Raw genomic sequence first — 22,674 nt, 5'->3', positions numbered from 1 at the left:
GAAAACAAGGTACCATTGAACCAGGGAGCCAGGCTCCAGGGACCCTGTTGTGCTCAATGACGCGACTGTCCTTTGATCTGCTCACTAGAGGTGGGTGCCCCGGGCGGTCCCTTTCGCGTGCCTGTCACAGATTGATTTATTTTTATTTTCTTATTTCTATTTTCTACTTTTGTGGGTTAATACGGGAGCACTTGTCAGACTGGCATTAGTTTGCAGTGAAGCGAGACCGTGTGCTGTCTTCCACGTCTCCTACGACCGAGCGATATGTGCATACTATGCAGAATACACGGCCTGGCCGAACACCAATGTATCCGATAATACCGCGAAAATGCCGTGTGGGAGGTTGGATCCCGAGTGTCCTCGTGGTGTTGAAGAAATGAAAGGAAAACGTCGGCGTCATCAATGCATATTTGTCTTCGGGATGCACGAAGGCGGTCCAGGAACATCCCTTTGAGGTGGGCGGGAAAACATGACGATACCAAGGCGTGAAGTGTCGTGGTGTAGCACTACCAGGGGATGGTGCGTTGCGTTGAGCCGGATCCAGTGGCTCTGGAACAGGAGAGAAGAACGAATAGAGTTTGGCGGCTGCCGTCTGTGCTCACGATGGATCAGTCTCACTGACGTCATTTGGACAAGGGAGGGGATTTTCTGCTGTGGGTTGGCTGAAAAGATAGAGAAACCAGTGAGAGATGCTACGCGTAGGGTTGGCACCTTCCAGGCTCAGACACCGCTGCACGCAAAGCTTACAACGTGCGCTATATGTAGTAGTCAATCGAGCCCAATATGTTGCCATTACCGCTACGTGGAAGCGCCGAGAAACATTTCTGACGGTGAGGGAAGATTGAACGGCAGAGATCTCAACCCAGTAATATTAGTTATTTATGAAGTTTGGTTCATTATTAGCAGTATATTTAGGAATACTGAATTAAAAGCTTCTAATAAACAAAGGCACTGGAGCACTAAGAAACGGCTATGACAGCGATGGCTTTCAAAGGCAAAAATACAGGCGAGACAGGTGGGGTTGACCGGAGACACTGCTCCTTTCCTTCTGTAGATATTAGCTATTTTCTATCCGTTGAATTCCACTTATCGACCGCCCAAAGGGCATGGGCGCCGCGGCGCGGTCGCCCTCGGCATATTTGCTTGCAGCAACTATATCGCCGAAAGGTAGCTAAGGGAGCATTAAATTCGCACTTTCGGGGAGCTTTGCCAGTAGTGCACCACACATTTAGGAAAGGGGACACAAAAACCAAAACGGAAGAAGGTGGCTCCTACACGATGTATGAGAGCCGAACAGAAGCTCGACCTGAGTCGGACCTGGTGGAAGAGCACTCCGTACACCACGAGATCGTGAGGCTTTGTCCCGCCGAGTAACATGAGAAGACATGCAAGACTAGTGAGGCAGGCGTTGACTAGTATTCTGCCGTGGGCCCTGAAGCTCTCGTTTTTTCTTCCTCGGGCGAGGTGCAGTCCAGGGACCCCTCCTCACCCACAGTGGAGAGCTGCTCCACTTTCTCAGTTTAGGGCCTGCTACCGCCGTCCGCTTTGCATCGAGAAAACGCGGGACAGACAACACATTGGCCTTGTTGCTGATTGTCGCTTTGGATCTCGATCCCTATACTATAGCCTGTAACCCCTTCCGGCGCAACGACACGACGGCGTGGAAGCACGCAGAAAAACGGAGAGCGACCCGAAGAAAAGGCGGTTAATTCCCCTGCAATTCCGTTATTTTACCTTTCCTGGATTTGCTTCATTTAGTTTAAAAAACAACCGTCGCCCTCCCTTTTTGCATCGCTTCCTCGTCCATCAGCGCTTTTCGTTGTTCTCTCATCGTCGCTTGCCCTTCAGATTGTCCAATCGCATTTGTACAAGTCCAAGACAAACAGCATCCCTCTCCCAAGCCCCGAGCCTTCGCTGTCCATCGCCCCAGGCGCCCCTTTTCCACCGCCCGTCGCCCCCCCTCCAGTAGCGCCACTAAGCAATAGCGCAGGCGACATTGTCAAAAATAAAACGAATCGGCGAAGCTAAGCTCATAGGCGAAGATATCGACCAGAAACAGCAGGCGCGACACAGTCGAGCAAAGCTACTTTTAGGTCTCAATTTGCGCACCTTCCCACTGTCAGCGGCCCAGTCTTCGTTCTTCGTCGCAACTTCCGAAACAGAAAAGGCCAAAATCGAGCCGAGAAGAACGCATCTCCCTAATTGTCGATCTCCAAAACGGACATCCCTCTTTTCGCTCCCTCGTGTACCTTATTCGCATCTTTTGCACAGCTTCCCTTTGCTCTCCACAAAGCGAACAAGCAGCATCTTCCTTCGACCCCGCGCACGATACAGCAGCCCCAGCTGGCCAAACTATTCGACCACCCGGCTGTAATCTTAACGACACGCCTTCAAAACACCAAACCCCACAAACTCGTCCTCCCAATAAAGACCTGAGACAGTCCGTTCTCAGCAACATCCCCAGAAGCAACTGTGACCTCAGGCCAGCTCAGCCCAAGAAACCAAGCCATTGTCACGGCCCTGCACCGCGTGTTTACTGGCTTGAACCTATTCGTCCTTTTCTGGCTTTCTGACGGACTCGAAATCGGGTTTCTTCCTTCTTCATCCTCTCTTTCTTTCCTCTCCCTAGAATTCGACTCTTGTCTTCTCGCTTTCGCTTCTGCTCCACTCCATTCCCTTGTCTCTCCATTGACATTCGCTATTTTGCTGTCGAGCGTACCCAACCGTCCTCTTCACAACGGAAGCCCCGCCCGAGAAAGCTCCTCGTCTCATTGACTTTCTCCCTACTCTTGAGAACTCGTTTTTTATCGTCATCATTCCCCGCGGCAGCAAACCGACATCATGGCCGAGTTCATTCGCACCCAGATTTTTGGAACGACGTTTGAGATCACGTCTAGGTAAAGAATTGCACCGCCGCACTCCCGCTCCCGCCGTCCTTCTTTGTGATGTGCTTCCCCCGCGGTCCATGCTCTGCGCTCGGTGCGGACGTCATTGGCGCCTTTTGTGTTCCTTGCCGTAGCTAACTGTGCGCTCTCGTCTCTCCTTTTTAGATACTCCGATCTCCAACCTGTCGGCATGGGCGCTTTCGGCCTCGTTTGGTATTGTTTTTTTTTTTTTTTTTTTTTTTTTTTTTTTTTTTTTTTTTTTTTTGCGCTTCGTGTTTTTGCCGGCAAACTGGCAAACTGTCCACCCCGGCCTGAACGCCTTTTGAGCAAGTTGCTAACTTGTACGACCCCACTACAGCTCTGCCCGCGATCAACTCACAAACCAAAATGTCGCCATCAAGAAGATCATGAAGCCGTTCAGTACGCCTGTCCTCGCCAAGCGGACCTACCGTGAGCTCAAGCTGCTCAAGCACTTACGGCACGAGAACGTCATCTCTCTTTCCGACATTTTTATCTCTCCTCTTGAGGACATGTACGTTCTTTGGGCCGCCTTTCGCTCCTCTCTTTTCGACATTGTTTTGCTTCTCACACGTATTGCGCAGCTATTTTGTCACGGAACTTCTCGGCACAGATTTGCACCGGCTGCTCACCTCGCGGCCACTAGAGAAGCAGTTCATCCAGTACTTCCTCTACCAGATCATGGTACGTTCCAATGGCTACAAAGGAAAGTCGAATGGGGGCGTGCCTCACATAGCTAACGGATTCCCACATCTAGCGTGGACTGAAATATGTCCACTCCGCCGGTGTTGTGCACCGAGATCTCAAGCCCAGCAACATTCTGGTGAACGAGAACTGCGACCTGAAGATTTGCGACTTCGGCCTGGCCCGCATCCAGGACCCCCAGATGACCGGCTACGTCTCAACACGCTACTACAGAGCCCCCGAGATCATGCTCACATGGCAAAAGTACGACGTCGAGGTCGACATCTGGAGCGCTGGCTGCATCTTTGCTGAGATGCTGGAGGGTAAGCCCCTCTTCCCCGGCAAGGACCACGTCAACCAGTTCTCCATCATCACCGAGCTCCTGGGCACCCCCCCAGACGACGTCATCAACACGATTGCTAGCGAGAATACGTTGCGGTTTGTCAAGTCTCTGCCGAAGCGGGAACGCCTGCCCCTGCGGAACAAGTTTACCAACGCCGATGATTCGGGTGAGTTTGACCCCTTTCCCCCCCCTCTCGAACGAAATTTCCCTTTGTACTGACAGGTGTTCAGCCATTGATATGCTCGAGCGGATGCTGGTGTTTGACCCCAAGAAGAGAATAACGGCTACCGAGGCCCTTGCCCACGAGTACCTGGCGCCGTACCACGACCCCACCGACGAGCCGGTCGCCGACGAGAAGTTCGACTGGAGCTTCAACGACGCCGATCTTCCTGTCGACACGTGGAAGATTATGATGTACTCGGAGATCCTGGATTACCACAACGTCGAACCCGACGCAGGCGCCGCTCAGGCCGAGGGCGAGTTCGTCGCTGCCCAATAAAGGCTGATGCGACCCCGATACCCATTCAAGCGCACACACCCTTGGGGACTCCTTCCTTTTTATTTTTGTCTTTGTCATTCTTTATCACTGTCCCTTTGGAACACGGACTGGTAAGCGGTGGGTTTTTGGTTGGACAAACGACTTTTTGTTGATGTCTTGTTGTTTTGCTGTGTCAATGGCATTGCCTTCTTAAAGGCCAAGATATTGTACTCTGTGCGGCCGCATCGAGGCGATGAGGCATTGGTGTATTACGAGGCCGGTCTGGTATACTTGCTGGAGGAGGATGCGAGGGCACAAAACAACAGAACAAAGAGACTGAGACAGATGCCGAAGACCAGGAGCAACGAACGGTAAAGCGCACCCAGTTGGCCATGACAGCGGACGCAATCAAAACCCACCACAGTGCCTGGGAGGGCGGCGCTACGACAGCGCCACGAAAGTACTGGAGTAATGCGAGTGTAATGCGAGCTTCTATGTTTTACGGCCTTTGTTTTCTTTTTGCATTCATGTTTCGCTCTCAATATGCCTATCCTACTACTTGCTACTTTTTGTGCGCTTCCTTGGACACGGGGCTAGGACAGCTTGTCTCCTCTTCTCGATCTTGCTTTGTCACGGTAACGGAATATTTGCCATTTCACACATCTAATTCAAGCCCACATGATCGCAACAACGTAGTTATACAACCCATCGCCGTGCACCCTACTTTGTTCAGCCACCTGCTATAGCTGGCGATAGTGCTCATTGATCTGGCTACTCTACCTCTGCCTTGTCGGAAGGAGGATGGATGACGGGCAGCTACTTATGCAAGACACGCTGGCACCCGTATCAGATGCATCCTTTGTCTCCATGGCCTAAACTCTCATGTGCCGTCGCCAATATCATTCCATAGAAGTGCATGCGTGGTGACTGCGTAGAGTTGCATTTGCTGTGTATGCCCAATGCGCCCACAGCGAATTGTTTGGTGTCGTGTCCCCGATCTCTTCTTTGCTCCGCACCAACAATGGATCTTCTCGACAATGCTTTTGTTGATTCCGGTTTCTTTTGCAACTCCACAGGATCGCATTCGCACACCTGGCCCTCCGTCACATAATATGCGCCGTCTTGGCGCTCTTATCTTTCGCGCCTCCCCCAGCAAGTTTCCCTTTCCACGCTGTCCTTTCTTTGGTACATGATCTTCATCTGATCTTTTCCCTCCCCCTTTTGTCATGGCTTTTTTTATTTTAAATTTTTGCTAAATCGATATCTGCTACATATCTGTCAAACGATTTTCGGGGGTGAAATTCTGTCCTTGTAAGATACAGAGCAGCCATGCCGATCTTACGCCGGAAAACCCCATGCCTTTTTGTTCACCATATTCCTCCTATTAAGATTTTACCTCAAGTCTTAGCAACGTTATATCAGAGTAAAATAAGGGATCGTCTATGCTTGGTATAGCCTGTCGCTATTTTGTCTTGCTGGGACTAGGAGACTGTTGTTGACAGTTTCCGGTCGCATCGCGCGACAAGAAAGCGGCACTTGGAAAAAAGTACAGAATCAGAAGGTTTTAGTGCATACCAATTGCTGTAATTGTGGCCTGCGGAACAGAGAGCGGAAGGTGCCTGGGTTGATTGTACGAATTAACAGGAAAACAGCGCTTATAGTCAAAAGCCGTGAGCCAGTGGGAGGTGGCTCTTGACCCTTATGGTGAGAAAATGCCCGCCCTACGCACCGTATTTTATGGGGACTCCAGTTTGCTGTATTCCGTTTCCGTACGGAGAAGCTCAACACAGGTTAAAGCAAAAGACGAAGAAGGAGCGAACGACTTGAACACCGCCTTTTGGGTGTGTGTTTGGGTTTCTCCCCATTCGTGCTCTTCACTCCCTTTTCCTTCTCTCCTTCTTGGCTTCACATCTGCCTCGCCCAGCGTCTTCATGGAAAGGGTGCTTTTGCATTTCCACCCTGTCGGACAACACCACGTCGCATTGGAGACGCAGTAGTCAAGGTACAGGTGTGCGTGCAATAGCAGCTCCCACTTTTCATGACCTTCCCTCCCCTCTTTTTTTTCGTCCATCTGTCCCTCCAACTTTGACGCGTTTCCTTTTCGGCCTCCTCGACAATTCGATTTTGCCTCTCGACTTACCGACGCTGCGGGCTCACGATTGCTGGCTTTTCCTTCGACGACGCGAATAAGTAGACAGCCTACGGGTCAGGTGCAATCCGCAACTGCCCAGGGCCGTTTCCCCTGAATCGGCATTTGCCCTCCCAGCTTAGACTCGGCCGTCTCCGATCTCGTCGAAAGAGAGCAAAAGCCTCGACCAAGCTACAATCAAAGTCTAGACTCCATCGTACTGGGTAGACGTCTCAAGCGTTTGCACGGTACTGGGTAGTGGAACAGCAAGACGAGGTCTTGGGGGCCAGGACACATTATGGACACGACGTCAGCACCAATGCCGCCGGAGGCGGACGACCACACGGGAGGCGTTGAGTCCGGCGTGGATGTTGCAACGGATGCACCCGCACCTGCAGCTGTGGCTGCGCCCGGAGATGCAGCAATATCTACAGACGAAGCAGCTTCGCCAGTGCCACAGCCGACAACGACAGCGACAACATCAGCGAACCATCTGCAGCCCTCTGTAACGCCAATCGACGCGACGGGTGCAGCAGCTCTGAGCACGTATTTACCGCCTCTGACCCCGAGCGCATCTGCAGCACCACGATCGCCCGCATCGTTGGCGCCGGGCTTCACCCCGCTGCTCTGCGTCGTCGACTTCCACCATGCCCGTGGTCCGGAGGTTGAGATGTGGTTTGGCGTACCCCTGTCCGCAGAAGATCCCGCCGTCCAGTACGACTGGCCCTTGCTGCCGTTCATGGCCCTCAGCGACGGCGCCCATGCCTCGACCGAAGACTTCTCCTACTTTACGCTCTTGAAGCCCGCCACCCCTGACACATCCTCAAGTCCCAGTACTCCTGCCACGTCCCTCTTTGGCATTTCCTGCACGCGGCAAATCGATGCCGCCCAACTGCGCAACCGTTCCGCCGAAGTCACCCGTTCGACTGTCCAGAAGGCTGTTGTGGTCATTGCCGACAGCCCCCAGTTCTTTGGCATGCTCAAGGAGCGACTGAGTATCGTCACAAAGGCCTGGTTCGACCAGCGCGAGTTCACCGATGTGGACATTTTGCGCCGGTTCCAGGAGTCGCTGGCGGAGGAGAAGTCTCGTGGTGCCCTGGGTGGCGGTGGTCTCAAGAGCAGTGCAAGTGGTAGTCGGTCGCCGCAGTTGCCAAGCGACGACGAGGACCGGGACCAGTACCTCGGTATGAGCTTGCGCGAGCTGGTTCACGAGTTCCGTTGGCAGACGCTTGTCTTGTTCAAGTGCTGCCTGCTACAGCCCAAGGTATGCCCTTTTCTTTCATACATCGTTTTTTTGTTTCCGTGTGTCCCGCTAACCTGCCCAGATGCTCTTTTTCGGCTCTCGCTGCGAACACCTCTGCATGATTCAGTTCTCTCTCGTCTCTCTGATCCCTGGGCTCCTTCGCAACCTGCAAGACTGTGCCGGCCCCGAACTGAACAGCTACTCTGAGAAGCTTACAAAGCCAACAACCCTCCGGACAAGCGACCGCAGCTCCTTGTTGACCTACATGGGCCTCCCGCTGCAGATCTTTGGAAAGGGAAGCTTGTTTGGCCCATATACACCCCTCCAGCAGCTTGACGTATTGGCCGACGTTGGCACAAAGTCCTACGTTGTCGGCAGCACCAACTCGCTACTCCTGCAACAGCGTGACCGCTACTCGGACATTCTCATCAACCTCGACGACAAAACTGTCAACATCACGTCAACCTCCCTCCGCGCTGCTCTGCAGCTCTCTGTGTCCGATCGCCGCTGGATTGATTTCATCACACAGGAAGTAAACGACACCTGGGACGAAGCCAACCCCGGCCGGCCCAAGACGATGGGCTATGTCGGCAGCGAGGAGTTTATCCGACTCCAGTTTGAAGAATACCTGCTGTCTCTCATCTCCTCCGTCAAGTACCACAACTATACGACCACCCCCAACAGCCATACAGGACGTGTGCCGGCACCACCCCTGCCACACATTGAGGGTGATCCTTCTACCGACTTTGGCGTCGAGTTTGTGGAGTACTGGTCCCACACCGAGAACTACAAGCTCTGGAGCACGAATACAGACTCCCACATCTTTGAATTTGTGGAGCCAAAGCATCCCTGTGCGGGCGGATTGTCAATAGACGACGTGCAGCGCCGCATTGCCCAGCAGGTGCAGGACCTCCATCTGGACGAGCGTTTTGCCCAAGGCAGAGAGGTGCTCGGGCGCAACATTGCAGCTGGTCGCGAGAAGGCGTCCACTCTTTTCAACAAGCTGTACGCGGATATGGAGACGCTCCGCGAGTCACAACGGCGACGGGCCGAAGAGGCGCGGCAACAGCAGCAGTCGGAAAAGGCCCAAGCCAACAGCAACGGTGACCACCCTGGCCTCAAAGGCGGCAGTTACCCGAACGGCGAAGCCAAGCACGGAGTTGTCGGCGTGGGCGGAGTCGACCTGTCCAAAGCACAGCAGACCGTCCAGGCTGCCGGCGCACGGGCGACTGCCTACATGAGCAGCTGGGCATCCTGGGCTGGCGAAAAGCGCAAAAACACCGGCTGGGGCCGGATGTCAGGCGCTCCCAGTACCGCGAGCAGCGGCAGTGCAACCAACAACGGCAGCAGCAGCGGCAGTAACGGCAGCGGGATGACCAGCCCCGCCGTCGGTGGCAGCAGCAGCTGGAGTTTGCTTGGCAGCGCCCGCCGGGGCAACCGCAACACAATGAGCAGCACAACGTCCGACGCATCGTCGGAGCGTGGCCTGCGCATGTCGGTCTCGTCCTTTATGACCGGCACGAGCGAGACCAACGACAAGGTGCTGCCGGCCACGCCGTCCGTGCAGACGCCAGCTACATTTACTTCGGCTTCCGGTCGATCCGTGAGCGGCCACGACTCGCTTCACGATTTCCCTCCCGATCTCATCGTCCGCAACCTTGACGAGGAGCGGCCCATCCGGCCGCCGCCCAAGGACCTCCCGCCCAAAGATGTCCCGCCCAAGGACATTGCGCCGAGAGAGGTGCTGTTCTCCTCACCAGATGACTCGACAGCCGATGTGACGACCAATGGAACCAGCGAGAATGTGCAGGGCCAGGATGCCAAAGAGACTAGCCCGCCACCGCCTGAGCCGCCCAAGGAAGCACAGGCCGAGTTTGAGCAAGTATCTCTGGTTGAGAAGCCCGAGGATGAGACGACCGAGAAGAAACAGGAGCCGGTATCGAAGCATGCGCCGTCACGCTCTGTCGGCTCCAAAGTGATGCTCTTGCCATAATCTGACGTAGCAATGATTTTTGTAACAATGGTTTAGGATCACTGCATCTCGTTTGGCATTTTAGTTTTCAGGCATATTTGCGTACCTTGCTTAGCAAGGCCAAGCACAAATGGTTTTCGTAATGGGCATATTTGCGTTGTCTTGTTGAAATTTTTATATTTTTCTAATATCAGACTGGGGTTGACATATAAATTCTATTTTTTATTTATTTGGATATTTAATACATTTTACGTGTCTTGACCAAAGCCTTTGTCATAGAAGAAGAAAACAGCTTTTAATCAAATTTGTTCGCTGTAATTTGTATAAGAATATGCGAATGATTAGATAGATCGGTGTGGTGATTCACCCCCGTTATATGATTTAAACATTTTCTTTAATAACCAAGTTGATAATGCTTTTCTTGAGAATACCATCGTGAATTGTATCATTATACTCGACACATAAAAAAGACAGAAGAGTAAAACCACTCAAAACCAATATACAATACTTCCATACGTAAAACCCCCAGTTCATGCTCCATGTTTAATCATATTACCCATAAAACACTCCGGATTTCCTCTCTCCCAACATCTTAAATATCAATCTTCTAATCAGAAAAAATGAGGTCGTAAACTCCCATAAAACATCGGCGGCGTTTCGTTCCCGTTCAATATTATGTAAGAGACGAAAGATCTAGGTTCATCGCGCTGGCGTCACCGTTGATGCCAAAGAATTGGAACCTAAATTGAACGCTTGGTTAGTACTTTGGAAAGGGAAAGAAACAAAGGAGAACGAAACGATACGGGAAACGACATACCAATCTTCAACATTGAGAGTCGACGGCACGGGCTGCCCACCGACGGAACCCGTACTCCAGCTATCGCTCGGGCTTTGGCCGTCGTGCATTGCAGCATCTGTCTTAGCGTTCCAGCCCTGCTGTTGTTGACCGCCATTACCTTGTTGGAAACCAGGTATGCCCGGTGCCAGCATGCTCGGGTTTTGCATGGGGCTTGCACTGGTGCCACCAATACCGCCGTTGTTGCTGGCATCAGCAGTGGAGACAGGGGCGGCATGTTGGACAAAAGGACTCTGCTGAGGCTGCTGCTGCTGTGTCTGAGGCATACCAGAGTTGATCATGTTGGGGTCCAGTGTCTGTGTCGTGCCACCCGGGGACATGGTCGGCGGGAACATGGTCGAGAAGCCGGTGCCGTCAGGGAAGAGCTGGTCTGGTTGGAAGTTTTCCCAGACAGATTGCGACAAAATCGGCGAGTTGCGCGTGACCAGGTACAGGTCTGGCGGGGTCGTTGGGACCGAGTAAGAGGGGTTAAATGGCGTGTGCGGACGCGTCTGTGGCCGGGATGCCGTACCACCGGCTGCATTGGACGGCCCGTTTCCACCCATGAACGCGTCGCCAGCTTGCTTTGTGGGCGGCGACGTGATCGCTGATGGAGGTGGCATCGCGGTGCCCGTACCCGACTCAGCCTTTGCATTCGCAAGACTTGGCGTCTGTGGTCTGGACCGCTCATAGGACTCCTGCGGCTGTGGCGTGTTAACGCTGAAGTCGATGGCCATGTCGTCGTACTTGCGCTTCGACAGATCATATTGTTGTTGCTGCTGAGCCTGTTGTTGTTGTTGGGCCTGCTGCTGCTGCTGCTGAGCCTGCTGCTGAACCTGCTGCTGAGCCTGCCTGTTGGGCTGTTGCTGAGACTGTTGCTGAGCGGCAGCTTGCTGCTCGAGGCCCGTGAAGACCTGTTGCATCTTATGATGCCTCTGACCGGCAGCTCGTCTAAGGCGGTCTTCGTACGTTCTGTTGCCCAGGATGGACTCGAAGAGTGCATAGACCATTTTGCCGACGAGCCACACTTTGGACACCTCCTTCAGGCCGTTCATGCAGATCTGCAGGTTGTCTTGTGTGACCATCTGAATCGACGGGATGGGCGACCGCATCTGGTAGACGTGCATGATGAGGGCAGAGAAAAGACTGTAGACGATAAATGCTGGGCAGAACCGCAACTGATCAGAGCTGTTCATGTAGTCGATGATATGAGAAATGTTGTTTGCGGCCTGGAACGCGATCGTGCGAGATGGGTACATAGCAGACTCATCACCAAAGCGACTGGAAGACCCGGGGGGCATATAGGCACGATGCAGGAGACAGAGCGTGGTGTAGTAGGTCGAGAACAAGAGGCCCGACCAGAAGTTGCGACTGGCAGAATTCCAGCACACAATCGGCGGACAGTTCTGCAGCCAGTCGGCCAGCGCCATGTCACTGTGCGCTAGGTCCATGGGGCTCTTCTGACGGCCCTTGGAGGCAACCGAATATTGCTGGGAGAGCACCAACCCCATAATCTCACACAGCTTGACGTACTGCATGAAGAAATGAGCTTGGAGGGGGTCCGTTTTGTACTCGCTCGGCTGATCCGGCTCGTCTTCGTTAAAGTCCTCTTCGACGAGCATCTCGACGTCCGAGTCTTCCAGGTTGATGTGCACGGGGCGGCCCAGAGCAACAGCAACCGAGCGATCGCGCGTAAAGAGCGTCCACCAAATACGCTTCCATAAGCGCTTGTCGGTCGTGCTCAGTTGCGAGTCTTCCACACTTCGGTGCATACCAGAGCCCTGCGCCACAATGGTGGCGACGCGGCTCCAGTAGAAAACGTTCTTGGTGACGTCTTCCGGACCTTCCCAGTACCAGCCCATCAGAAGTAGCGATTGCACAATGGTAACACGGTCGTCTTCGTAGTTGGCGTCGTAGAGAGCTTTGGCGCGCTTGTAAAACGTCAGGGCGGCCGGTGTCGTGGAGCCGTTGGCATCCATAAGTTTCGGATTCTTGCAGACGCGTGAGCCGGCGAGGAGGACGGCTTGGAGCAGCAGGAGTGAGGGGGGGTTGTTTGTGTCGCGATACTGGCGCATAAAGCGTGTACGGTTGATGGCCGGAACGATCGGGTGCACCCACTTGAAGTAGGCATCAATCAGCTCGTCGCACAGGTCGCGTGGAGGGAGCAAGAATGCGCCCCGTTGGTGCAAAATATCAATCTCAACATTGTCTAACTCGGTGAGACGTGCACGCGAACCGCGCACATTCTCAGGCAGCGGGTAGTGGACGACATCGGTCGAGCCAGCCTGGTCGTGTACCAGCAAGGTCAAGTTGGACGACTCGCCGAGATAGGCAACACGGCCGGCCTCCGTGATGGGCGCTCTCGTGAACCGGGGCTTCATAAGAATGTTGACGTATGTGCTGTTATCGGCTTCTTGCTGCTTCGCTTGAAGCTCCGTCACGGCACTCGACGGGGTGCCTTCAGCGGTGTGGTAAATGGCCGGCGGACGGAAGTTCCCAATAGTGGCGTTGGTGGTCGGTGTAATTCCCGATGCATTGGATGCTGCAACACTACTTGCCTGCGGCGATCTGTCGTCGGTCGGGTCGCCGCGCTCGCTAAATGGACATTGTCAGAATAGGATACTCTTACAAGACACATCAAACGTGCTACAGGTATCGCTCTATGCAGAAAGCGCTTTATAAACACACCTGTCTGAGTCCTTTGACGCTGATCTACCCGTTGATGGGGTCGCTTGAGTGGCTGCCTTCTTGCGTTTCGGAGCTGGAATTCTGCACTCGATGTTGAACGCGACACAGTTTGTGCAAGGGATACCGAGACTAGCGGCATCACATCGAACCTATATGATGTCACAATGTTAGGATTTCTTCAAGATCAAGACGTTCTTGCATCACAAGAGTGTTGATAAAAGACGGAGGAATGGAAACGGATCGAGGGCCCAGGTCAAGCTCCGAGTTGCCATCTGCAACCCCTCATTGGCGTCAAGGCCTATGTGGATCTGATATGTGCCTCGGGAGTGCACTGGACGTAAGGAGTGTTGTGGCGTATCTGCCGTACGGTATTCATACCTTTCTCGCATGGCATGTCTGTCACGAGGTATCGTCAGCATAAAACTTCTAATTTGGGAAGTAGTCAAACGTCATGAGGAAATGTCAAGAGGTTATGCCAAGGGGCCAAATTGCAAGCATTTGAGCATAAGTCAGGATAACAAGGACGATCCCGAAATACGGGGAGGAGTGAAGGGGGGTAGGAGGCGCGTGCTTGCGGAGAGAAGGGGTTGTGGTAGCGAATGAGAGGCATCGGAGTTTGGAGTGTGAGACTGCAGGAGGATCGTAAAAGAAGTTGCCTCGGCTCAGACGGAGGTCATCAATAACCGACGGGAAGGAGGGCAGCTCCAAGCCGGCTCGCAACGGGCCGCAATATAATAGTGTGATGAAGTCCGGGATTGGAGCGAAAGAGAAGAAAAGAAAAAGAGTCGAAGAAAGGAAAAATCCGGGGAAAACGAACCTCACATGCTCTCGATGCTCGTTGCCTGCGGAAGAAACCGTGTTAGAAAATGGTCATTTCTCTTTACCACCATTTGTTTCCATCTGATTTCGAGCTTTGTCACCCTCCTCATCATGCAGATGCAGGCTCGACACCCAAGACCTGCAGTGATGACCACGACCGCGAGGCCATAGCCAAAAGACGTCTTCGCGCACTGCGACGTTTTACAAAAGTTGGGTACCGGAACGGATGACCATAACACTCTAGAACCCTCATAACAAGACGAGACAAAGAATGCAATTCTTACCTTCTGAAGCTGAGATGGTTGGCTCCCGACTGGTTCGAAGACTGGTCCTGTGCCGACTGTGCGCCCTGTTGGTTGGTCGCTTCAGTCGCAGCAAAGCCCTGTCTGGAGGGCGATGACGGCGCGTGCTGCCCCTGCTGCGACTGCGCACCGTCTTCCATGGGCGAATCGATGTCCATAGTGCCGACGTGATCCAAACTCTAGGTCGATGTCGTTGGTAAGGAGCTTTGGTGATGGGCGGTTGTACGAATGATTTGATAGAAGGGAAGCCGTCAATACGTTGCTGGTACGAATGAGATGTGGGGAAGAAACGAAACGTCGATTGTCTCGGACGAAAGCAGTCGTCGTCCTACAATGGCCACGAGATGGTACGCGGGAGTCGATGTTGCAGCCGTCGTTTGGATGTTGCTCTGTGCGGATGGGTACGGACGAGTACGGCCTTTTCTTGGTACCCCGTTGCCGGGTCGAAACCGGTGCGTCGCAGACGTCTCGGAGCAGTAGCAGGCGAGGAAAGGTACCTCTTGCGACACGTGCTGCAAGCTGGACGCTGGCTGCAAGGAGAGCAATACACCGTGGAAACGCGACAGGTGGGACAAGTGCTGACTCGCCGTGGGTGATGAAGTGGGTGTCGAATCTGGACGAAGGACGCAAAAGGGGCGGAGATAGACACTGCGCAAATAGTCAAGGCAACAAGGTCGGCAAAATGCCGACTGTGAAGGTGTCGATGGGTGCAACTTCAAGTGTTCCGACGAAGGACAGGAGGGTGAGGGGAGGAGAGATAACAGGAACACCAGTTGAGTGTCTTAAGAGAACCCTGGATATCGAAACAGGGATGTGCCTGAAAGCAGAAGAAAGAAGAATGACGGAGAGGAAAAGAATGACGAAGTGCACAGAGCAGCGGATTGAATGAAGCTAGTGAGCAAGAAGAAGGGCAAAAGACAGAATCGCGGCGGGGCATCGACGATGGAGAAGGGAGACGAAAAGTCAACGCCGGTGCTAGTTCGTTGGCTCCTTCCGTCTCTTTGCGACGTATGCTGCTGCAATACAAGTGCAAAAAGTTCCTGCCTCGTGGTGGCGTGAAACGGGTTGGACCTTTTGGACGGGGAAAGAACGATGCGAGTTATGACAAAAACAGATTACCTCGAGGCACAAGTCCGGAAATGATGTTTGCGTTCTCCGCGAAATCAAGTACTTGCACAAAGTATCTTGCGCTGCTAAGCGCACGACCTGTTCTTGCAAATAGGAACAAAGCACACGACGAGCGCCTCAGTACGAGGAATTACGACGTAATACTCTGTCCACCAGCCAAGGCAGCCGCGATGGGGGAAAGGGGTTTTAGTGGAGGAGAGGCCCCGAGAGGTGCTCAAGCCAGTGCAAGGAATTTGAGGGGAAGGAGCACAGATGCGGCGTAAAGCGCCAGGCCAGGCCAGCGTGGTTGAAAGGGGCGTTCAGGCCGGGATGGAGGAAAAGTGTGGGCCTACGAAAGACACTGCCTGAAGCCGGTCTAGTTGTAGCACGCCGCATGTCGTACGGTGATATATGTTACTCCGCAGCGGGCGAGAAAATAGGACTAGCGCAGGATCGCACAACACCGTGGCCGGGACCGACGTAAGAAATTTCCATGTGATTCACTGTTTTCCTGCTCAGTTTGACAGCGATAGAATACGGCTGATTCGAGAATGATCAGTAGAAGCGACCCTGATTTGGGATATTCTCCTTCCGCTGGGCACAAAGGTCACGGAAGATGCGATGCCCATGTCTCTGAAGTTCATGTTATGGCCAGGTATTCTTTTGTTACGTCCGAAAACAGCCTTCGCGTCGGGTCCTCAAGTCTTTGCCAGCAGCATTTGTCACCGAAAGACGGTTGTTTTTATACTTGTTGTTCTGGTTATTGCTCAGGTGGTGGGTTTCAGAGCTTGGGCCGCCAACTTTCGGCCCCGGCGGCCAAAATAGCTTGATTAATCATTTGATCTGCTCTTGCCCTTTCCAACGTTCGGACACTTTCAGGCTTATGGCGCCTCTTCTGCTGTTAACGGAGGTGCCCAATGTACCTGCCAAGAACGAAAAGCCAAACATGAAGACATAAACCGTACAGCATCGATGCTACAGTCGAGGAAGGCACGAGTCTCTTGCCTTTAACTGTTAAGCAGTTAAGCGAATCAGGTGCGGTTCCATATTCCTTAAATCGTGGCTCTTGCAAGGCTGATGGCACAAGTGACAATTGAAAGGACCAATGCACGACGCACCGGCCGCACTCTCGAGTACTGCCAAATCGATGAAAAAAATGACTTGGGCCGACTTTGTGTGCACACCAGCTCCTTCACACCCCGAAGGAGGCCTGTTTGCAAAGTCGTATTTGATGCGTCCCCGAGGGCCGTAACGGATTTTTAAGCGAGTCGCTCAAACCGAGAATGTCCGTGTTAGTGTTGCGTTTTGCTGGAGATCGGGATCGGCGAGCGGAAGAGTCGGGACTTGCGCAGTATAGTGAAAATGCTAGCTCTGTGGCTCGTACGAATGTACGGTATGTTGTCTACACAGACAGATTACCGATATTGGTTTAGTTGAACTCCGTACCGCGCCTAGATAGTCCAATTTCAAGAACGTCGTGCTTCGGATTTCTGGTCCAGAGCCAGGGTGTTTAACGGGAGAGGCTACGCGGTCGACCGGTGGTGGTTAGAAGCAGAATATGTTGTAATTACTCCATTGCAATTGCCCCGTATCATGAAATTCCTTCCGCCTCGCTCGATGTCCTTCTCTCCCTCCATAAAGATAACTGGATACTTTGTACCGAGTAGACGGGCCCACTGTTACAGAAAGTGGCCCGGACGGCGTCCAAAATTGACAAAAACGAAAACGAGGTAGGCATTGTACTCCGTAAAAAGCGCTCAACCATAGACCCGACCGGTCGGTCAAGTTGAGCTACCGACCGCCGATCCACCTCCAACTGCAAGAGTGCCGGCGCTCCCAGTCCTCCCGGTCCGGCCGGGTATGATTTCGTGTCACGTCGTCTGCCATTGTTGTACGGTGTGTATGTTGTATATGTAGGTGAGTATATCGTGTGTATGTGCAAGTTTGTCGAGAGGAGTCTATGTCCCTCATGTGTCCGCTCTCCGATCCAGTCTATGTATAAAACGACAACGCAGCCCGTCCAAGACGCAAAATAAAAATAGTATCATGTAGTCCATATCGTGGTCCCCACGGAAATTGCGCCTCGTTTTTGTCTCAACGCACATCCCCGGCCTTCTGCGCCCTCGCTCCCCTCACTTCCTCCAATGCCGTCTCGAATCAGTTGGCCTTGTCCTTTCCCTTTGCTGGTGCAGTTGGTGGCCCGGCCCACTGTTCTGGTGATGGGTGTTGCTTCTCTGGTATTGTCTGTCGTTCTGCTGTCTCGGTCCCAACATTTGCGTGTGCATCCGGTCCTTGTTGCTTCGTCTGCTCCTCATTCTTCCTCTTCACCCCGCGCTCCTTCGCTAGGGCTGTCTCTACCTGCCAAATGGCCCGCTCTAGCTCGAGCTCGAGGGACGGCGCATTGAACGCGTCCGCAATGCCTTTGCTGCCGCTCGGGTTTGACAGGAGCAGTCGTTCCGGTTCTGCTTCGTCGTGGCTCACAGCACTGCCGTTGCTGTCGGCCTCGCGGCGTATCTGCGTTCCAACTGGCTTTGTCTCTCCCATAACGGATTTCTCCTTGTCGTAGATAGCATCGAGAATCGGCGATGACGTATAGACGAGGCCCTTGTTCGCCAGCAGGTGCTGGATGTGTTTGCTGCCGGAGAGCGCCCGCCAGTGCGACCACGCGCGGTAGGCCAGGTAAAAAAGGGAATATTGGGGATGACAGGGACGAGGACAAACGGCGCCGTGATGGGCATGCCGACAAAGCACCAGATCAGCCGCTTCCGGTGCAGATCCTCGCGCTCGGTGCCCAGCCTGGTCAGCAGCGCCTCCACAGACGTAGAGGGGATGACGGACGACGGATAGACAACGTCGACCGATTTTGAGTCGAAGCCTTTGGCGACGGCCGTTTTGGTGTCCTTTGTACCCACCCCGTCCGCATCCGTATTCTTCTTGTTCTCCTTGTCCTCCTCGATCGCCCGAGCGGCCGCTTCTTCCATCCGCTTCCGTGCCGAGAGAGGCGGCACCGACTTGAGCCCCCACTCCTCAAAGGCAATGCGTCGCAGACCGGCGTTGCCCGAGGACACAATGCGGTGCATCAGGCTGCCCGGTGGCTTCTTCTCCCAGCCGGACCACATCTTGGCGGCCCGGTTTTGGACCTTGTCCATGAGGGACATCTGGTGAGGGAGCGGCTCGGTCAGGCGCTCGCAATAGAGCAGCGTGCGCCGCGTAGAGATTGGAAGGAGGAAGAGGCGCATTGTAGCGGCGTCTGGGGTTGCGCCTGGGGTTGCGCCTGGGGTAGTGTCGCGGTGTCGGAGGCTTGGGCCAAGGCGGGAGCCGTGTATCTTGCTGGGTAGGACGACCAAGGCCAAGTCCTGCCAATGCTACCAATTGTGGAAGCTCGTCGTTTGCTTGTCCGCACTCCCGGTTCGACAATGGCGGCCGGATCGAGCTCAAACGGACCCCAATTGACACCACTTCGCTCCGTGCCCTCTCTCAAGGTAGGGCGAAAGGTTGGTCGAGACGACGAAAAAGACGGCAAATGTAACCTGCTTTTACGCTTTTTTTGGTCTTTTGGCTTCACAGAAAGCTGATCCTCGTTCCGTTCCGCGCTCTTCTATGGTTGGTCTCTCGTTCTGTTGGCCCAATTAGTCGTTGTTTGATTTCTTGTTGCGCGTCGAAAATTTTCTCATAATCGATATAAGAGGTTGAAGCTTGGTTTGGGAATAAAGTTGGCCTGACCTGTCCGGCGTCATCTTCCCAGCACGCTCCGCATGCCACTCGCCGTCTGGCCGCGACCGCGTTCCAGGCCCAAAGCATGACGACATGTTGGCTAGCTGCGGCCTGTGAGTGGTCCATTTGGGGCATCCTTGAGCTTGCTGCGGGGCCCCCTCTCTGTGGTGGTAATCCTTTTGCAACCCTCCGAGCCCTCCCAGCACTATTAAGTCCGAGTAGCTTCCTCTTAGGTATTGCTTAATCCTGGCTTAGGGCACCAGTCAGCATTTTACAGTAATCATATGTGTCGTACGAAGTACTTGCATCGCTTTTCTATTTTGGCCGCTTTTGTAAGAGATCTTCGTTGAATCAGCCAGTCATCATGTAAGACCGCATTCTAGAATTTTGTCTTGCCACGCATCTACACCAGTAATACTGTCCAGGCACAGGCTGCAGTTGCTTTTTCCTCGCCTGTCGCCGCAATCGAGATCCACCATGCGCTAGGTTTTAGGCCATCTTCTCTGACTATCGCAGCAGTTTGTGCACCATGCAACCTAGCACGGGCCTGGCCAGCTCTGTGGCGCTAGGCCATATTACAGCCCACAGTTTATCGTGCCAAGCTCGGCATGTAGGCCTAACCGGAGCCAGTTCTCCTGTGCAACGACCTCTCCAGGTGACAGACCCGCCCGCTGGACTGAATAAATTATCATGACAGGGTAGGCGCATGCTGCCAAAAAAACCATCAAAAAAGGAAAGTGCTTTGCAAAGGCAGTTCTTACTTGGCTGCGAGAAATTCACCCAGTTTCGGAAGGCTAGGCTTCTGTCGCCGTCGTTCCTTTCTCCTCGTCCTTTTCCTTCTTTGTTACCCCAGATTTGTCTTTGATCGTGCATACGATTTTCGCGCCGTCCGCACGGCGCTCTACGTCGCACAGCACACCTTTGCCCTAGCTGTCTCATTTGGCCTGTCCGTTGACGTCGTTTGTTTACGAGGACGTGTGCCCTCGGCTAACACGAGGCGAGCCGCCAACCTCTTTCTTTCGCCGCGCACGCATCATCATCGCCATCTTTCACAATTCGTCATACCTGACCACCAGCGGCGATCCATCTGGCGATATCGGCTTCGAGCTCTCAGCATTTAACGTTCCTGGCGTCCCGGTCTGTGGATCGGTCGCCTCGTCTGCCAATGGCTCCAGGGACCGTGAGGACCATTCCTCGTAAGTTTCTGTCGTACTTGTTATGATCCCTGCAGCCTTCAGTCGGAGCCAGTACGCGCTCGGGCGGAAAAAAAACAAGACATGATTTGGAGAAGGCTGACGCGTGGTATATTCGCTTTCCTTGTTTAGCTTGGGTCATCCAGCGGCCGCCGGAGTCTCTTCATCCACAGCACAACCACGCGCCGTCCGACCCACGACATAAACGCAGCGGGGCGGCCCGGGACCATATTGACGAAAACAATGACCGTGAGCGGAATGACGACAACCCGGTGATGAGCGGAGCCGCTGCAGGCGGCAACCGGGCGGTAGACGGCGCGGCACACACAGCAGACACGGCGGGCAAGGCGATAACAGGCAAAGAAGAGAACCATGACCGCGGCATAGGGCATCGCTTGTCTCATCTGTTCCAGAGCAAAGAAGGCCGTAAATGGGACCATCTTCGGTCTTCGGAACCAGTTATCGTGCCTCAGTTTCACGTCGTCAATGGCCCTATAAATTACGGCCAGAGTGAGGACGCAGACGAGCCCTACATAGACAATATGAGGCAGCCAAGGGTGGAGAGGATTCACAGCGATGGGACGATCCAGGTAGCGAGAGAAGAGCTCGCAGCAGATGTCATCGCGGCGGAGGCTGCGTCCTTGACCCCACCAACAGCGGCGGCAGCAACTTTACGGCCCGCCTCGACCGCAGCCACACCATCGGCCTCGGCTTCGGGCGCGTCGCCACACGCCATACCGACACCACAGAAACAGTCGTCAACGACAAGGACCAGACATGCGTGGTGGTACAACCCTGAGACACAATGGCGCAGCTTCATCGAGTCGTCGCGCTACCCACACTCGCCGAATGAGAAGTCGGAAGTCATAGGCGATGAGGAGATGGCCCGGCTGAACCCTGACTTTGGCTACAACGTTCACCTGCCGCCCAAGGTTGGCGACGGTGACGGGCACTTCCACCACAACAACCACCGATCCAAGTACTCGGACAAAGCGTTTTATGTGCGAATCTGGCAGACGCTGCTGCACCACCCACTAGGACCGCTCGCCTGCCGTCTGGTGGTTTTGTCCACATCCCTGGTTGCTCTTATCATCGCCATCACCATCTTCAAGCGCGAGCGGCTCGGGCGTTTATTCGGCGAAGGCGACCGGACAAGTACGGACTTTAACAGTGTGTGGCTGGCGAACATGCAGCAAGAACGAAACCAGATTATCGTCGCGATCGTCGTTGACGTCGTGGCCATCCCATACATTGGATACATTACCTTTGATGACTATACGGGCAAGCCGCTGGGCCTGCGTCCCCCACAGGCGCGTATCCGACTCATTCTTACCGACTTGTTCTTTATCATATTCAAGTCGGCGAGTACGGCACTCGGGTTCGAAGCCATGGTCTTTTTTAACACCGCATCCAGTCAGGGCCTGCTCAGGGCACTGGGTGCCTTCGAGCTGATTGGACTAGTGTCGTGGGCTCTGACTCTTACAATAAATATCTTCCGAGAGATAGAGAGACTTGGTGGATAATGGGACATGATTTTTGGCGGAGGAGGGAAACCGATATTACAGCATGTATTTTTATTTCTGGTACTGTATTTGCTGGCGCATTTATGAGGAAACAAACAGCCGCGGACTTTAGATGATATGCCCAAGGATACAACATACGATACCCTCGCCTATTCATTGAGAAATATTACTGAAACCTTTTGAGTCCGAGAATAAACATTTCGTTTAAGGTGGTATAAGAGGAAACCAAAAGCTACACGGTGCATACGATACAAAGCAGACAAAACCATCTCCCCTTTTTGAAGTAAACCTAACCTTTTTTTCTATTCCCTCCTTTTCAAAATATGTTGTAAAGAACATGCAACAAGTCAACACAATAAATAAACACCACTCCTTTTTGTGCACTTTCCAGCTTGTGGTAAATAGGAAACGTTCCAAGAAAACATATTAAAAAAAAAAAACGACAGTTATAAAAACAAAATGAAAACGGGTCGTATGAGGCAACCTAAAAACACCAACAGCGCATGACCAAAAAATAAAGAACATTATTGGAAACCGCCCCTCCAGGACAGGTATGTGTATAATACAAATGAGACTGAAAAGCCAAAAAATAAAAATAAAAATAAAAAAAGGGAACAGAGGTAGGAAACAGAAGGACAGAGTGGGAGAGATAGTACGGCTGCCGCTCCCCCGTCGTGCTTTTTTGTCGCAACACCCAAGTTTGTTGATCGATTATGAGATGTTTCGTGTGTTGCTAAAAGAA

At 53.3% G+C, this 22,674-nt stretch overlaps 6 protein-coding genes across 6 annotated transcripts; 3 read left to right on the top strand and 3 right to left on the bottom strand.

The window, feature by feature from the left end:
• Nucleotides 1-2,841: 2,841 nt before the first annotated feature.
• SPBR_02713 (p38 MAP kinase) lies at nucleotides 2,842-4,429 on the top strand (the record flags this gene model as incomplete). Its single annotated transcript, XM_040761016.1, has 5 exons — nucleotides 2,842-2,897; nucleotides 3,244-3,417; nucleotides 3,488-3,587; nucleotides 3,661-4,096; nucleotides 4,161-4,429. The coding sequence occupies 5 exons, from the start codon at nucleotides 2,842-2,844 to the stop codon at nucleotides 4,427-4,429; spliced, it is 1,035 nt and encodes a 344-aa protein (XP_040621070.1).
• Nucleotides 4,430-6,855: 2,426 nt separating this feature from the next.
• SPBR_02302 (lalv9 family protein) lies at nucleotides 6,856-9,772 on the top strand (the record flags this gene model as incomplete). Its single annotated transcript, XM_040760605.1, has 2 exons — nucleotides 6,856-7,800; nucleotides 7,862-9,772. The coding sequence occupies 2 exons, from the start codon at nucleotides 6,856-6,858 to the stop codon at nucleotides 9,770-9,772; spliced, it is 2,856 nt and encodes a 951-aa protein (XP_040621069.1).
• Nucleotides 9,773-10,424: 652 nt separating this feature from the next.
• Nucleotides 10,425-12,967, bottom strand: SPBR_02371 (ct1a fusso cutinase transcription factor 1 alpha; the record flags this gene model as incomplete). The annotated part of the gene is made up of 2 exons (XM_040760674.1): nucleotides 10,425-10,491; nucleotides 10,569-12,967. 2 exons carry the CDS (start codon nucleotides 12,965-12,967, stop codon nucleotides 10,425-10,427), a joined length of 2,466 nt encoding a protein of 821 aa, XP_040621068.1.
• A 1,235-nt stretch (nucleotides 12,968-14,202) lies between these two features.
• On the bottom strand, nucleotides 14,203-14,553 carry SPBR_09147 (uncharacterized protein; the record flags this gene model as incomplete). The annotated part of the gene is made up of 2 exons (XM_040767273.1): nucleotides 14,203-14,284; nucleotides 14,378-14,553. 2 exons carry the CDS (start codon nucleotides 14,551-14,553, stop codon nucleotides 14,203-14,205), a joined length of 258 nt encoding a protein of 85 aa, XP_040621067.1.
• A 3,106-nt stretch (nucleotides 14,554-17,659) lies between these two features.
• Nucleotides 17,660-18,741, bottom strand: SPBR_02990 (uncharacterized protein; the record flags this gene model as incomplete). The annotated part of the gene is made up of 2 exons (XM_040761293.1): nucleotides 17,660-18,124; nucleotides 18,214-18,741. The coding sequence occupies 2 exons, from the start codon at nucleotides 18,739-18,741 to the stop codon at nucleotides 17,660-17,662; spliced, it is 993 nt and encodes a 330-aa protein (XP_040621066.1).
• Nucleotides 18,742-20,381: 1,640 nt separating this feature from the next.
• Nucleotides 20,382-21,932, top strand: SPBR_02734 (uncharacterized protein; the record flags this gene model as incomplete). Its single annotated transcript, XM_040761037.1, has 2 exons — nucleotides 20,382-20,412; nucleotides 20,542-21,932. 2 exons carry the CDS (start codon nucleotides 20,382-20,384, stop codon nucleotides 21,930-21,932), a joined length of 1,422 nt encoding a protein of 473 aa, XP_040621065.1.
• Nucleotides 21,933-22,674: the final 742 nt, after the last annotated feature.

This window comes from Sporothrix brasiliensis, assembly GCF_000820605.1.
Source record: "Sporothrix brasiliensis 5110 chromosome Unknown Cont17, whole genome shotgun sequence".
In the NCBI taxonomy this organism is placed as follows: domain Eukaryota; kingdom Fungi; phylum Ascomycota; class Sordariomycetes; order Ophiostomatales; family Ophiostomataceae; genus Sporothrix; species Sporothrix brasiliensis.
Note: the sequence above shows the minus strand (reverse complement) of the source record. Positions and strands in the feature narration are given on the sequence as shown.